The 17,201-nt window shown below is 38.9% G+C and overlaps 1 protein-coding gene across 2 annotated transcripts in view; it reads right to left on the reverse strand.

Annotated features, from left to right (window-relative positions):
- ZBBX (zinc finger B-box domain containing) overlaps positions 1-13,440 on the reverse strand; it is a 173,611-nt gene extending 160,171 nt beyond the window's left edge. Inside the window, exons 1-2 of one of the 2 annotated variants that reach the window (XM_058295228.1) lie at positions 13,359-13,440; positions 6,303-6,430 (exon numbers count right to left, since the gene is read on the reverse strand). In XM_058295228.1, the coding sequence (XP_058151211.1) occupies positions 6,303-6,370 (68 nt within the window). In that variant the 5' untranslated portion in view covers positions 6,371-6,430; positions 13,359-13,440. Of the gene's footprint in view, positions 1-6,302; positions 6,431-13,293 lie in introns of both variants that reach the window. The other variant, XM_058295229.1, reaches the window with a different exon arrangement.
- Positions 13,441-17,201: the final 3,761 nt, after the last annotated feature.

Below are 17,201 nucleotides of genomic sequence, written 5' to 3' on the forward strand. Positions count from 1 at the left end.
AGGAAAAAGTCCCTATTAAGTGGTTTTGATACAGAAGCCATCAAAAGGTGATTAAATGGAAATTGAGCTATGTACCACCTATTGTTTCCTCTGAAGGAAGGCAATAAAAAGGAAACCTTTGTCCAGTTGCATCATCAGTTGGTAGTTGATAGTGGTCCCTCGGTGCCAGGGAGGCTCATCCCCGGGTGTCATGTCCCACACTGGGGGGAAGGCATTGCATTTACATCCTGAGTTTGGCTTCGAGTAACATGAAGGCTGACAGGAGGAAATTCCCAGGCACAATGCTGCTCTAGGCCTTGTTCTTATTTTAGGCTTATCAGCTCACAAGCATAGTCATTAGCGTCATGGGCTCACTGTTGAACCCTCACTCCCTCCCGGTCCCCGCCGCTGCACCTGGGAGACTGTCGCTGCTCCCCTAGGGACCACGACAGAGCACCACTGGCCAGGAACCCAGTACCCCCCCTGCTGTGGTTTTTAATTGTTGCCACTATGAGTATATCCAAACATTGCCATGCACCCTGGACATATGTTCTGTACAGCTCCCTGTCAGCCATATATCCCCTGTCAATGGTATCCCATACCAGTATTCCTCCATTGCCTTTGTTGAACCACTCTGTGATCCAGAACTCCCTGAAATTTGAAGCCCAATATAATGTCAGGGTCCCTTACTAGGAAATGGCATATAGCGATGGGTTTAAAGGTTATATAAAGAATACGTGTTGACTTGGAAAAAATTCTACATCCTATCTTCCCCCCCCCCTAATTATTGAGCTTCTCTTCACAGGAGCCCTAGACCACAGCAATGCATATATATAGTATACAGCACTCCCATACATCCACCACAAAACCTTTCCCTTCCACAGAGATACTCTTACACCCTATTCACATCATATTTACTTAACGTAATGTACAGAGTCTGAGACAATAGCTTCATACGGAAGGTTCAACGCGGATCAGTGGAATATCCCTGTCTACATAAAATAACATGACTTTAAAATGCTGTTTGACCTAATGTAAGGGGGAAATGGAAAGGAGAAATGAGTTTATATGGCTACGAGTCTCTAAAAAAGAGTCTGGAGGCTGTCAGAAGGATTGCCCTTATGCACAACTGTGCAGAGTCTGAGAGACAGATAAAGCAGATACAACCCCCAGATATCGGTTCCTTCGAGGGCTAAAGAGACCCATGGGAGTTATGGTCATGGCCGATGGGGTTAACTACCAGGTCAGATGGCCCCTCTTTGGAACTGGTGTTTATGTGTGACGAATCTGGACTCAGATGGGATCTCTCTTCATAAGACTTTCATGCTAATGTGCTGGAGGTGCAGTTAGTGTCGGGGTTTAAGATATATTTAGGGGATTTGAATCTCTGGACTGACAATGTAATAGCCAGGTCCTGAGCCTCAACAGACTCCAGCACCTACAATCTGACTTACTGGGCTTACCACACTCAGCTAAGATGGAGTTGAAGAAGGACAACCACCACACCATGGAGCCTAGAGTGATTACAACTGAAAGTGGGAGGATTGCATCCAGCATCCATGTGGAATCTGAGCCTCCTCTTGACATAGAGGTGCAATGGACACAACCAATCCAATGTCCACATAGAAAAGGTGGCATTGGATTGAGAAAAGTGGACATGATGGCTGATGGGTATGGGGAAAGGCAGGAAGAGATGAGAGGTGGAGGCGTCTTTGGGACATGGAGCTGCCCTGGATGGTGCTTCAGGGGCAATCACCGGACATTGTAAATCCTCACAGGGCCCACTGGATGGAATGGGGGAGAGTGTGGGCCATGGTGTGGACCGTTGACCATGGGGTGCGGGGGTGCCCAGAGATGTACTTGCCAAATGCAATGGATGTGTCATGATGATGGGAGGGAGTGTTGCTGGGGGGGGGGGAAGAGGTGGGGTGGGGGTGGTAGGGTTCAATGGGACCTCATATATATATTTTTTTAATGTAATATTATTACAAAGTCAATAAAAAAATAAATAAATGAAAAAGAAAAAAAAAAAGTTATTCCAAATTCAAAAAAAAAAGGAAACCCTTGAGGACAGAGTCCCCTCATAGATACCTGTGTAAGAGATTTTGATAAAAATATCTGAAGCTTATCAAGTTTTAGATACAAACCATTTTCTTTTCTTTACAATTCCAATCTCTTGTCATCATTTATCACTGATTATCATAGGTTTAAGCCACTCTAATATTCTAGCTACACATTTTTAATCTTCCATGAGTTTAAATCTCTTCCTTTACTATTACATTAGTATTTAACTATAGTCAAGGAGTATGGACATCTATACATGATATGCAATTATCAAGTGATAAACCTAAAAAATAATGGAGATCAGAGATGGGAACAAGTTTACAAAGGTGATGAGCAGTCACCAAAGAATAAGTGAATCAAGGATAGGTCATCAGGGGGCTACAATCCAATAAAATATCCAGAAAGAATTGGGAGGCAAAGTCTGGACAGAGACTTCAGAGAGGCAAGCAAAGATATTGAGGGAAAGGCATTATTTTCATTATATTTGCTCCATAAGGAGTAATTCAGCCCTTCCTTTGAACATGCACTGTGATAGGCTATATGCTACATGACGGAGCTTCGAGCCTAGAGAAAAATATAGACAAACATGAGGACAGCTGAAATACAGTGTGAATGTAACCAAGGATTAAGAATTAACAAAGAATTATGATTACTGAATCACTATATAGATGTCTTTTCACTTCCAGTATATTATACAATAGCCAAAGGTTAATATATGAAATTACTGAAACTGCCTAGACTGACCTCACCATTTCTAACTAAAACCTGCCATTGTGATGATTATCCAGACAGATCTTACCTTTGTATATGGTCATTTCTAATTAAAACTTGCTATTATGATGATTATTCCAGTGGACTCTTATCCTTGTATATGAACATTTCTATTAAAATGGTAACAACTCCATCTTCCCGTTTGAAAATCATAAGAAAAACCTTGTAACTGACCCCCTACTCTGTAATCCCTGTCCCCAGATGGTTCTCTGATAATGATTGTTTAGTGATGGTAATAACATTGTGACTCACCCCCATTTTGTACCCACCCCTCATACTGTTTAGCCCTTTGATGTTTATTAATGAAGGAAACTGGGCCAGCCACACCCCAACTGCTCATTAGCATAAAGTGCTAAACCTGGATACTATAAAACTATCAGGGTTATCTCAGTTCCAGGAGGCAGATTTTTGGGCCCTTAGGTCACTGTCCTCCTTTGCTAAGCTAGCAAGTAAATTCTCTCCTTGAAACTGTGGTGTCTCAGGCAGAAGAGTCCACGTTTTGTCTGGTATCATGATTGTGCTTTCATTGGATGGAGGGTTACCTGAACACACAGATGGGGCACCTACCCCACGCCCTGAATTGCAGGAATTATTCCTAAAGAATAAAATGAAAATTAGTCAAAAGGAGGTGGTGAGAGTAATATTCCAGGAAGAAAGAATGGCATGGACACAGTTGGGAAAGAGGGATGTATGATCCAAGGAGCTAGAAATCCAGCATGACCAGGCATCAAGCGCAGGTTGAGAAAACTGACAAGAAATGAAACTTCCAAGATGGATGATGACCAGGTCATGAGGAGCCTCATAAGCTATGAGGAGGAACTGGAATTTTTATCCTGTGAGAAATGAGAACTCATTAAAGGGTTTTAAGAGAAATTATCAGACTTGCATTTTAAAAAGCTCACTCCACTTACATAATGGAATTTAGTTAGAATATGCAAAGCTGGAACGTAAGTAGCAAGTTAGAAGAGTATTTCAGTTATCCAAGGAATTGAGAGATTTTGCTGGTCTGACTAGATAGAGGGAATGGAAAGAAAAGTAGGAACATCTGAGGAACACAAGGAAACAGGATTAACTATTTTGAGACTGACCAGACATGAGAGACAGGCCAGAATGCAACAAGGAAGGAACCTAAAACCAATCCCAGTTCTCCTACTTAAGCAGCAGGAGGAGAACAGTGCTATTTACTGAACTGGATCAGTCTAGGTGGGGTAGAGAACCAATTCAGGATTAGTTCACCTGCTGATCTCCCTACCCAAAGTCTTAACAGTCTACAATACTTTCCACCCTGCTCCCAGAGGGAGAGTTTAAAAGCACTAATGTGATTGTGCCACTCTTTTGCTCAGAAAAATTTTGTTTCTCAATGTCCGAATGTGTTAGGGAAAGGGGGTGGGACTGAAAAAAAGGACTGGCCTACTGACCTAGTATCAACTTTATGACTGGATTCTAGGTCTAGTGCAAAACAAAGGATTCCTCCTGGACATACCCAGAAGTTAAAAAACCATGGGCATATCCAGAAGGGTAGTCAAGACCACTGAGGAAAGCTAAGATGGATCCTGGAAAGGCATTGTCAACACAACACGGAAAAGAAACAGGATTCAAATAGATTCTGGGGCCAGGGAGGAGAAGGAACTAGAAAACACTAGAAAGTCACAGCCATGGTAAGACACAGTCTTGAAAACCAGCAAAGGGCAGGAAAAGGAATTCAGGACAATTACCATAAAGTGGGTGTTCCCAGTCTGGTTTTTATGAATTTGTGGATTTATGGCTGGGTCAAGACAACATGCAGGCCAAGGTACAATGATTTTCCCCTATCCTCAGGATAAACTCCAAACTCTTTAGCATGACATATAAGCTTGTTTGTTTCTAGACCCTTCCTTCTCTCCAATTCTTTCTGTAAAACCTAGCTATCTGCATGTATCTGAAAGTCCCCAGAGCATCTTCTCTCTGAGCCTTCTGTACAGGAGTCACCCAATAACAACCAAACTAACCACATCTCTCAGGCAAAGTTTGGAGGCCTATCACACCTTCCCCAGCAGTTAGGGCCGTGTTGTCACAGGCCCCTGTGCCTATGCTATCACAACATGTTCCACATTATATCACTACATTGTTAATGTAACTGCATTTATTCGTAACTTTTACAAGCTATCTGAGAGCAAGGGTCATGACTTCCAACTTTTTTATCTACTATTTTCCTAGCACAGTGTGTAAAATGTGCACTTAATATGCACATGTTAGATGAATGTTTATAAGTATATACATACAGACTTTGAGACATACCACACAGATATCAAATAATGCATGGCCCCTTCTCTTTTTCCATTAAAAAAATGGTAATGCTAGCAGTCAGAAAGCTTCACCAACCCTCCAAAAACAGCTAAACCTAATAATGATAATGCCACATATTTTACATTTTCCACTTGAAATGAAGGGGGCATTAGGACAGCTCTGAAGACGCGGAATAACCCAGACTATTGCTCTGCATCAGGGAACTCAGAAACTCAAGTTAAAAATGAATAGCCTCTCCCCAGCACAAGCTGGCTGGCCCTCAGTGATATGTGAGAGGAAGACCCTGAGGATTTCCAGTGACTCTAGATAATCTCAAGGAGAAAGAGTGGGGCATATGGTTTGACTCCATTTATATAAACTGTAATTATGGACAGATTTGTAGAGATGGAATTGGATTGATGCATAAGTATGGTGGGGGAAGAACAGAGGGATTGAGAGGTGACTGCTGGAGGGTAGGAGGTTTTTCTTTTTGGAGTGATGAAAATGCTCTAATATTTGATTGTGATGATGAATGCACAACTCTGTGATTATATCAAAAGCCAATGAATGCTGTACACTTGAAATAGATTATATGGCATGTGAATATATCTCAACCAAATTGCTTTAAAGAGAGATAGAAAAACATTGGGTTGAACCCTCCGTTACCCCTGTAATGTACTGAAATTCCTGGGAGACCTGGATTCACTGGGCTCAGGCTGAATGCATCTCCCAGTCAAATTAGAACAGAATGTACCCTTCTCAGGAAAGGAGAAGTCACCAGAATGTCTTTATCTATGCAAAGGACTAGGGGATTAAGTGCTTTCCAACCTCTGTTTAAAGGTTTCTCACCCTTACAGTTTCCCTAAATTTCAGTTTCTCCCTAAATTTCTGGGTGATTCCTTTTTAAGTTCAAATAAAAATTACAAACATCTTTGTTACTTACTGTTACATTGTTCAAAAAGGTGATAAACTACCCTTCATTTAGCACTTTTCACTTCAATTCATGTGGCATAAAGATTTTAATTCCTCTCATTTAACCCACCATTGATTTATAATATTTCAATCTCTCATAGATAAGAATATAGTAACATGAAGAAAATAGAGATAAAAGTTCACAAAGTTAGAGATCAACTCTAAACATATAACAAGAACAGTTTAAATATACAATATACAAAACCTTTGGCAATTATCTCTATTTAAGTAATAAATATATACATACTTACTTATATTTTAACTTGACAGAATTTCCAGGTTTTCCCCATGGAAGAACTACAAAATCTTTGGTGTTCATAATTCCTGTCTCAATATAGTCTAAAAATTATTGTGATTGACGAAAACTTCTGAAAATAACCTGGACAAACAAAAGAACAATGCCAGATTTAAAGCGGGATAAGTTACAAATTAAAAACTACACATAATTCAGAAAAAATTTAAAGATAGAATCTTTAAAAGAGAAAATTCTAAACAAGTTATGAAACAAAGAAGCATTAAATGCCTTAATATATTATAAGCTATATAGATATTTATATACTAATAGTTATAACACATCTGACAAAACTGAAATTTCTATAATATTTATATATAATATATAGCAAAGAATTGGGAAAACGTCATTTAATGTGGACAAAGCACACAATAAGACAAACAGAAGTACTTATTCTGCTTCTTCCTATGGTTAAGGTAATAAAGGTATATATCAGCTAATTGTTCCCATCTAAAAATAATATCCAAGGCTATACTTAATGTAATTATAAGAACCTTAGAGATGGAATCCAAATCCAAAAACTGTATATACACTGATATGTATATATGTGCGTGTGTATATATATATACTTATCAGTGTAATTTGAGCATTAAGGTATGTACTAATTACCTAAAGGCATTCTAATATCTTCATTTATCAAAGAAAATTTTAATGAAGCTCTTGGGCTAAGATCATAAATTAGCATATTTTAGAAAGAATTTTTTTACAAGAAATGAAACAGAAAGGAATTTCTGCTTAACCCTGAGTTAACAAGAAAATTAAACTTCCAGAACAACATGCTTCCAAAGCATCCCAATTACACATGGTCCTATGATAATTTACTCTGTAATATTAAATCATTGAATCGCATGGACAACTACTAGATTTTTATATGATTAAAAATTTCCAAACTCCAAATGCTCTTAAAGAAATATGAGGCAATACTCTAGTGGCCATCACCTTAAATGCCCAAACTATTTGATGCCATCAGTTTATATTTGTGTTCTTATATGTTCATAACTCCAGTAAATATGTACTGAGACCTTTACTATAAACAAGGTACAGTGCTGAACCATGAAAGAGTCTAAGACCCAAGGAGATTTGGATTCTGGGATCATGTGGCTTAAAGTGAACTCGGGTATATAAGACCTGTCTAATAAAAGTTTTAAGACAATGTAGAAATTACAAGGATCATAAAACTTATAGATATAATAACATAGGATGTAAGAGAAAGGACAGAATTCAAGCTGGCTAGAATTTAAATGGGGCTTCCAAGAATAAGGGGGGTTTATACATGAAGATATGGATTGGAGAAACATTCCATACTGTGGGAAAGTGCGGCTTTTGAAGGGGAACTGAAGACTAGACCAATCGGTTGATGTACAAGTTACATGGAGAGAACAAGTGGGCATAAGTTTAGAAATGTAGGGTGGGGTCCAATAGGGTGGCTTGACGTGCCACATTAAAGCATTCAGAACTTATTCTATAGCTAATGAGAGTCCACAAAAGTTTTAGAGGGAAACATAAATCAATCTAGAAACTAGAATCTTAAGGAAGAATGACACCATAATTGGAATAAACAAATGGGATGCTTTTGAAACATCAAAGTTAACATAGCAAAATAAGTACTTCTTCAAAATTGTACCTTTGGGAGACTATCATAATTTCCATGATGCAATCATGAGTCAAAACATTTTTGGAATGCTTTCTTTTGAAACTTTCTGCAAAGTCCATCATACAACCGACAAACTCACATATTGACTTCATTGTGCCTCATTTAAAACTAAAAATGATATCTTCCAATAGGAGCAACTACTTTGTTCACTTGTAGCCCTATATTTTTCTGACAACCTCCAAATATCAAATACAGCCTGAAAAGGGTAGATTTTACCACAATGAAGTAAATTCTGAAGGAGGTTATACTATCTCTAAAGATAATACTAAAATGGAATTATAAAAAATCTTATGTTTTAAGTAACGTGTAGCGGTTGTACCATAAGACTAAGTATATTTGTGTCTTCATTAAACATTTACTTACTTGCTCCTTTGTAGGCTCTACGCCTGCTATATTGAGTTTATTAAATAAGACGTGGCACCTTCCTTCGAGGAATTCAAAATCAAGGGAAGCCAAATAAGCAGTTCAATACCGTGTGATGACCTTCTCACAGAAGAAAGCACCTGGACGGGGCACCTAAGTCAGCCTCATTTCTCACCTACCAAGTGCTATCTCTCAAAGCTAAAAGAAGCAGCAAAGAGAACTAAAGATACCACAGGAATGGAAAATCAGAATTTGATTTGTTTTTTGGAAGGAGGAGGCACCGTTTTTAAATGGAACTCAATTCTATCTCCTATCCCCTTTGGTAATCATCTTTGTAGGTAAAACATCTGTCTCGTTTTTACCAAAGAAAGGCAATACAAGCTATCTCCAAAACCCTCCAGGAATAATCCTGCTTAATAGCATGGAGTCGATACCCCTTTCTGATCATAGTCAGGAAATCCAACTGCTGGACTTTCATATACTTTTTTGTAAAAGGTTCCATTTTTTTATTATCATTAAAACAAACACAAAAGAATCTTTAAATATAATATGTCTGATCAAATAAAATAAATACATGTGTATGTACTTTTGCATAAAGCTGAACATAATGAGTGATTTTTCTTTATAAAGAATGAAAGAAAAATCTATAAATCTCATTAGAATGAGATGATTCAGATTCACAGCTCTGCTGATAATGTGATTTACCAATAAATGGTCTTATTCAGGGGACATTTCACTTCACTGAATGCAATTAGTAAGACTTCTTCTCAATTAAGTGCTTTAGTAAGTCACACACATAAGCCAATTTTCTTGTATGAAGAGAAAGAAGATAATAATTGTGAGTCATGCTGTTCCTGCCTGTTTCCTTTGGTAAAGTCTACAGAGAATTAGTCACCTTTCTTGGGATACCAAGGATATAACAATGTCAGCTGCAAGAATAGCAAAGCACATAACTTTAGTCACCTAAGGGAACCAGGGGAACACAATAAATTTATTCTCATGCAAACCTCCTAGTTCCTTGTGTCCTTTGGTCAATTTTTTTATTATTAAATATCAAATGCTATCATTTATTTGGAAAATGTTCTTGTTACCTGATTAGACTGCATTATTTTTCTGCATAATTTTTCTGCATTATTTTTCTACATTATTATTCCTAACTCTCGCCTATATATATATATATATATATATACACACACACACACACAAAATAATCCAAAATTGATGACCCTTCTATACACATTCCCATTTGAGAAAAACAACTCAAGCATTAAGACCTGCTGCCACAGAATGGAAACGAGGGTCAGCCTTCAGATGATCCATAGAGCTAGTAACACAGAACACTCAGCAAGGGGTGCCCTATGTTCCCAGAGAATTTACCATCACAGAGGATGGATATCACTGTTTTCAAAATGGGCCACTTTTTGTAAATAAAAATTTATGGAAGGTTATTCCATGTTCTAATGACCCAGATTACCTTAGGTCTAAAAACTTAAGCGCCAATATATAAGGAGTTATGTTGCTGCCTCCCTTCACCCCTCCTCCTTGCTTTTGTTATCTCCCTTTTCCAGCCGTTGCTATCCTTCCCGCCAGTCCCGCCCACTTAGCCAACTCATAATCTGCCCCCTTTCTTAATCACCGCCTACTTCATAGCTGCCTGCACAGTTCCGCCTATCCACTACCGCCCCGTAGTTTACCCGCCCCAATTCCTACCCCTCCCTTGACCCGACCTTATATAATCAAGTGTATTTCCGCAATAAATTGGACTAGCTCATTCTCACAGGCTGTCTCCGTGGTTTTTACCGCGCGTCCCCCACGCCTGGAGAACCTAGGCCTACTACGCGTTGGCCTAGGGGCTCACCGCCGAGCCGTGGAAGCCCGCCCGGTCCTCGTAGGTTGCTAACTTAGAGTAGCAGCCCACAGCAGGGGTTGCTAACTTGGAATAGCAACTCTCAGCAGAGTTACCCTTGCTTTAGGATATATTTTGAAAGAGTCTAATAAGCGAGTTCCTTTGGATGGGTTAACATGTCTAGACCATTTTAACTCCGCAGTCCTTAGAAATCCCAGACTCAAGCAAGAAATGTTAAATGAAAATAAATTTAATTAAAAAGGGTTGTTTTAAACTCTTAGATGAATTTTACTTTTAGTATTTCATCTGATATCCTCAAACCAAATGTATAAATTTTTATAAAATTTAAGGAAAGAACCAATAATGTATGATCACTAGCATAACATCTTGGGCTTGAGTGGCCTACTAAATAATATACACGGTATTTTCCTAGTATAGACTCTAAATCAAATCAAGTATTGACTTTCAAACTGCATTCAGTCTCTCAGTTGACCAAGATACCATTCAGTACATTAAATGCTACCTGAATCCCCGATTTTTAATCTCTTTGTGCAGGTTCCTTTAAGAGTAACTGTGAAAGTGTGCCTTTAGATATAAGGGGGCAAATACTTTCTTTTTTAAAAAATACTTTCAAACTAAAAATGAATTAAATTGTATTTAAAAATGCTGGACTTAAGGTCAGAAGACTTAGGTGTCCTAAAACCACTGAATTTAAAGTCAGAAACCGTCATTTAAGAGTGATCTCTAAGCTTCAGTTTATCTATGCATAAAATAGTAAGGGTCCCCTGTAATTTGCAGAAGTCCAAACCAAAATCCTCTGCTCTATGATCTACAAAGCTGAGGACTCGTAAAGGGCTTCCAGAGAGCTCAGAGTTTAGAGAAAGGGGACAGCCTTAGAAACTACTGCCAGAAGGAAATGAGAGGAGTGTCAAGTCTCTCTTTCATCCACAGCCTTTCGCTTTCATCAATTCTATGAAATGAGCCTCTGGGTCAGATTTAGTACAAATAAACTCTTCTACAGTGAAAAAACAAAAATTTGAAAGTTACAACAATAAAGCAATATACAATTATTATTATTAACTCTGCACTAACTAAAAACTCTGTGTGATTAGGAATGTCAAAGAAATTATCAAATTTACAAATTATAGCTTTCAGAAACCTAAGCCTTTTTATATTTTATCTACCCTACCCATATAATTCTCATATAATTCACTATCACCCTGGGTATTTTTTAAATGAATATCTTAGGCATGGGAAAATTAAGGCATCTTTATATTATCCCCAGCACAAAGGTTAGCAACTATTAAGATTTGAAATCTAAATATTGCTCTACATACTTAAAATGATTAATCCATATCCTCAGGAGATTCACTGATAAATAGTCTTTCCCCTTTCATACTGTTAACCTGTCCTATAAGCAAAACAGAAAAAGAACTATTTGACATCAAATACTTTCTAAATTTTACAGTTTTATCTTTACAAATCTTTGAAAACCTCTGGGTGTCAAATTGCCCCAAGTAATATGAGATCATTCATTTTTGTTTGTAAAGAGTTCCCCATATCCATAGGGAAAAAGAAAAAGAAAAAACAACCAACCTATACTGCCTAGCACCTAATAGCCTCTATTATCTGTCTCAGTCTTCTTAAACCTCCAGCTTTACTTCCCATATATGCTCATGATGTTTTATTCTATCTAATACCCAGTTCCAAGTCACTCTATCATGAATCTTTTCCTTCATCAAAAATGAGGGGCTCCTTTTGTAAGGATAATGGATGTATCATAGTCATTTGCTGTTACAAGCTGCCTTGTGTTATTTTTGCTTGGGGTTGTTTGCCCAAGTAGCCCAAATTATTTGAAGGCAGGCCTACCATTGTTCTTGAATCCCTAGCTATTAGCACAGTGCGTTTACATAGCAGAGTCTCGGTATGGTGTTCGGGGCAGTTTGCAGACAATAATTTGCTAACTTATAAGTATTTAATTTTGAATTAAATACTTAAATGCTTTGAATGTTTTGCATGATCTACCTGACTGAATTTTTATTTAAAGAAACACACTCTCTTTCCCACAACTTCAACAAATTGTTTCTGTTTTCTTTTTCCATGTCCCTACCAGACCTTGACTGGAGCTTTCTACAAATATACATTTAGCCTCTGTGCCAGGTATCAGGTCAGGCACTGGGAACAAAGTGAACCAGATGAGTATAGTACCGATCATCACCGAGCTTCCACTCTGGTAAGGAAAGTGGAAAAAAACTAAAAAGCAAATAAAATAACTGCAGGAAATAATTTTTCCCTTTTTTTTTTTTTAGCAGAGAGTTGTGCTACTTTCAGACACTGCATTTGCATCACAACTGGCAATTTTAAGTGAAATTAGGGCAGTCTTTTACGAATACCATAAGAGCTGTCAGATTCCCATAGCTTTAATCCTGCTAAACTTCAACTTCGCAAGGCTTCTTTTTTTTTACTTTTTAGTGAGAATTGCTAGTTTTGTATTTTAAAAGTAAAGCTATAAAATATATATGACCGAATATGTTATATACAATATATAAGAAAACATATAATTGAGTATATAATCAGAACCTCTAATGCTGATTTTAGGGAAGGAAAAAAAAACTTCCACGGTTTCAGATTTCTCAGAACTCAGGCAGCCTGAGTTGGCCTTTACTTGGGAGAGGAGTGGATTTCATGAATAAATGGGTGTATGTGGCCGCGCAGGAGGAAAGAGAATTGGATGCGACGAGGTTTCTCCGCGTACCAAATTTTTTGTAAGGCCCAAATGACTTCAAAGTATACAAGAGGTTAACATGTGAAAAGGTCGAGCTGCAAAAGAAGTAAAATCGATGAAGATACCGATTTTGCTGTCCAGGGTTCAACCTCGATTCACGTCTCCATTACCATCCTGGGCTGGGAGTTGTTTATATGACTTTCAGCTCTTGCAGCTCGCGGGCCTGGCTCCGCGTCGCACACAAGACGGGGGACTCAACAAACACCTGTAGGGCCGGCTCGCCCGCAGCCCGGGGTCCCCAGCTGCACCCCGAGCTGAGTTTCCCTTCCGCCGCGCCGCCCCGCTCCCGGCACCGCCCAGACCTGCGCGCTGCTCCGACCCGACGTCCCCGAGGTCCGCCGCCGCCAGCCGCAACCAGCCGACCCACCTGAAGACCCCAGCGGCCCTGGTCACCGACGCCAGCCCAGGCTCGCAGCCCGGAGCTTCCGCCTTGGTCTCCTTGGTTACCGCGCTACCTCGGTACCTATAGCAACCAGAACGCTTGGGCCTGCCACTGTCCTCCAGCAGAGGGAGCAAGGGAGCCTTGCGGAAAAGAGAGAGAAAAGGGGGGGCGGCCAGAGGAAGGCAAGGAGTAGGAGAACTTCACTGGACCTGGAGGCGCTATGTTGAAAAGGATCTTGGGTATTAGGGCAGCACCTCCAGCCTCCTTTTAGGGAAAAAGAAGTGAAATAGATTATAGTCATGATAATGGCCTGCATATACTAGGCCTTGCCATATTCCAAAACCTTTTCTAAGAGCTTTAAATGTAATGTTCAATTCAACCTCATAACAGCCCACCAATGAAGTAGATAATATTATTATCATGCCAAATTTACATCTAAGAAAACTTAGGCATAGAAATTTTGAGTAACAACCCAAAATTGCCCAGCTAGCAAATAGCAGACTCAAGAATTAACCCGAACAGTTTGGTCTTAGAACTCCCACATATATGCTATGTTTAATTGTTTATTAAAGGTCACAATAGGCAAATACAAGACTAGAACCCAGGTCTCTTAACACCCCAAGACACTGTTTTCTTTAAACTAAATATATGACCCACCAGGGACTTCTTACTTAGGGTTGCTGTAACAAAGTACCACAAAACGGATAGTTAAAACAAAGATTTATCACCACAGTTATGGAGACTAGAAGCCCAAAATCAAGATATTGGAAATGTCATGGTCCCTCTTAAGTCTCTATAGGGAAGAATCTGTTCCACGCCTCGCTCCTGGCTCCTGGAGTGGCCAGCGATCTTTGGCATTCCTCAGCTATGGCATTACTCCATCTCTACCTCTGTCGCCACACCATGTCTTCTCTCTGTGTCTAAGTTTACCCCATCCTAAAATAAAGACACCAGCCATACTAGATTAAGGACCCACCCTACTTCAGTAAGACATTTCTACTTGCCTCCTTCCATCTGTAACCACCCTATTTCCAAATAAGATCACATTCTGAGGTATTAGGGATTAATCATTCAACACAACTTCCATGGAGACAAAATTCAACCCATAATGACAGGTTGTCGACTCATACTTCTCAAAGTCTCAGAGGCATTTGCGGTGAACTTGTTTTTATTTTTAGCTTACTAAATGTGCTGTGGTTTTGATATCTGCTTTTACATACTGGAAATAGGATATGTGGTTTGTTCTGCAGATGGTCATTCTATAAACTGTTAAACCACATTGCATCTAGCTTTTTATTGGACAAATATCACAACTACTGTAGTTAACCTTTGCACCATTGCTTTCCACATTAATTTGCCTGCCAATCCCCATTTAAGAAAATATTTAATATTTTCCCTTGGCAGAGTCAATTAGTTAAGATTATAGCCACCATGGATAAGAGAAAACAGTGGTAGACTTGCAATTATGAGTCTGGGCTTTGGTGTCCAACAGACCTGAGTTTGAATGCTCATCCTGCCACATTCACCTGCTGTGTGACCTTGAACCAGCTATAAAACCTGGATCCATTGATTAACTGGAACAAGAATAATATCTTGCCCATACATGGTGTCATGTAGAAGAGTAAATGAAGCAATGTATTTTGTCATTACCACTGTGCTACAATAATAAATGGCCAAAGATGATGTGGCAACATAGCTATGGTGGTAGTTATCAGCGTGGTTAGCAAGTCCTTCCTTTAAATCTAATATGACAAATTTCAAAGGATCTTTAATACAACTAGAGTTTTCTTGTGTGGGAGTATGTCTCCAAGATGGGTATGCTCTAGAAACTACTAGGTAAGTATTTTGGGCATCCATCCATTCATTCAGCCATTCCTTTAGTTTTCATGAAATATTTATTGAAAGTCCACTACTCTAGGCCCCAAAAATACTGCAGTGAAGAAGAGAAAACTCCTCCTCTTGTCAAATATATTTTAATTGAGTAGAAAGACCATAAACAAACAAATACAAATATTTGTCAGGTGCCATGAGGAAAAATAAAACAGAATAAAAGGATACAAAATAAGAGTTCTATTTCAAGTTAGGTGGTCAGAGGAGTCTCTGAAAGTAAGGAGAGAGAAAGACCTGGGGGTAATCCAGGCAGGGAACATTCCAGATAGAGGGAAGAGTAGACAAACTTCAAATCTTCTCCAATAGAGAGCATTATTTTGCATAAAACCTCTCATCACACTGTACAGGCACATTTTTTTTTCATTGTGTTAAAATATACATAACATTAAAATCATTTTAACAATTTTTAAGTTTAAAATTCTGTGACATTAAGTACATTGATAGTTGTAAGACCTTCACCACAATCTATATCCAGAATGTTTTCATCATGCAAAACAGAATTTGATGCCAATCAATGAAATTTTAGCCAAAGTAATTTTTAATTATTATTTTTATTTGATTAGAGAAGCTGTAGATTTATGCAAAAAATGCCAGGTTCCGTAAACCCCTCTATTGTTGACAATTGTTTTAATGTGGTACCTTTGTAACAATTGATGAAATAATATTATTATAATACTATTAACTATAGACCATAGGCTACATTAGCTGTATTTTGTCTCATATACCATCCTATTATAAACACCTTCCATTAGTGTCGTACATTTGCTATAATTTATGAAACATTCTTACATTGTAGTTTATTATCTGACTTTGGTAGTAGGATGATCTGGCCTCATAGAATGAGTTAGGCAGCATTTCCTCCTCTGCAAAGTTTGGGAAGAGTTTGAGCACGATTAATTCTTCTTGAAATGCTTGTTAGAATTCCCCTCTGAAGCCATCTGGTCCTGGGCTTTACTTTGAGAGGAAGTTTTTTGTTTCTGTTTTTTTAATTATCTTTTTTTTTTTTTAAGATACATATATCACACAAAATGTTACATTAAAAAAATTTAATGTAAAATAAGAGGTTCCCATATACCCTATTTCCCCACCCCCCACTCCTCCCACATCGACAACTTCTTTCATTAGTGTGGCACATTCATTGCATTTGATGAGTACATTTTAAACATTACTACACAGCATGGATTATAGTTTATGTTCTAGTTTACACTCTCTCCCAGTTCATTCAGTGGGTTATGGCAGGATATATAATGTTCTGCGTATGTCCCTGCAATATCATTGAGAACAACTCCAAGTCCTGAAAATGCCCCCATATCACATCTCTTTTTCCCTCTCCCTGCCTTCAGCAACTCCCATGGCCACTGTCTCCACATCAGTGATATAATTTCTTCCATTGCCAGAGTCACAATAATTCTATAGTAGAATACCAGTAAATCCACTCTAATCCATAGTTTATTCCTCCATCCTGAGGATCCTGGGATGGCGAAGTCACCTCCACCTCTCAATCAATAGGGAGCTGGTGGATGGAATTCTCTTGCTTGCAGCTGTAGACTCTCTCGGTTCCCTGGAGTGGTGGTTGACCATCTTCACCTCCCTGTTAGCTGACGTGGGAAAGTCCAAAGAATTGGAGAGTAAGTGTAGCAACTCTACTGAGGCTCAGGGCCCAGCTGGCACATAGACAGTCCAGAGATTCAAGTCTCCTGAGTGTACACCAACACCAGCGCCAACCACAGTTTCAGTAAAAGTGACAGAAGAGGCCTGTGTAGCGAGGTCACACACGAGTACAGCTCCATCACACTCAGGAGCACAAATTCCAAAATAGGACCCACTGGCAAAGCACTGAACTCCAGAGTCATCTGCCATGACCGTAGGACCTGGGTCTCTCCATAGTCCTCAGGAGCACCACTACCTGGGATTGTATCTACTTTGGCTGTCTCTCAG

This window comes from Dasypus novemcinctus, chromosome 4 (assembly GCF_030445035.2).
Source record: "Dasypus novemcinctus isolate mDasNov1 chromosome 4, mDasNov1.1.hap2, whole genome shotgun sequence".
Lineage (NCBI taxonomy): Eukaryota > Metazoa > Chordata > Mammalia > Cingulata > Dasypodidae > Dasypus > Dasypus novemcinctus.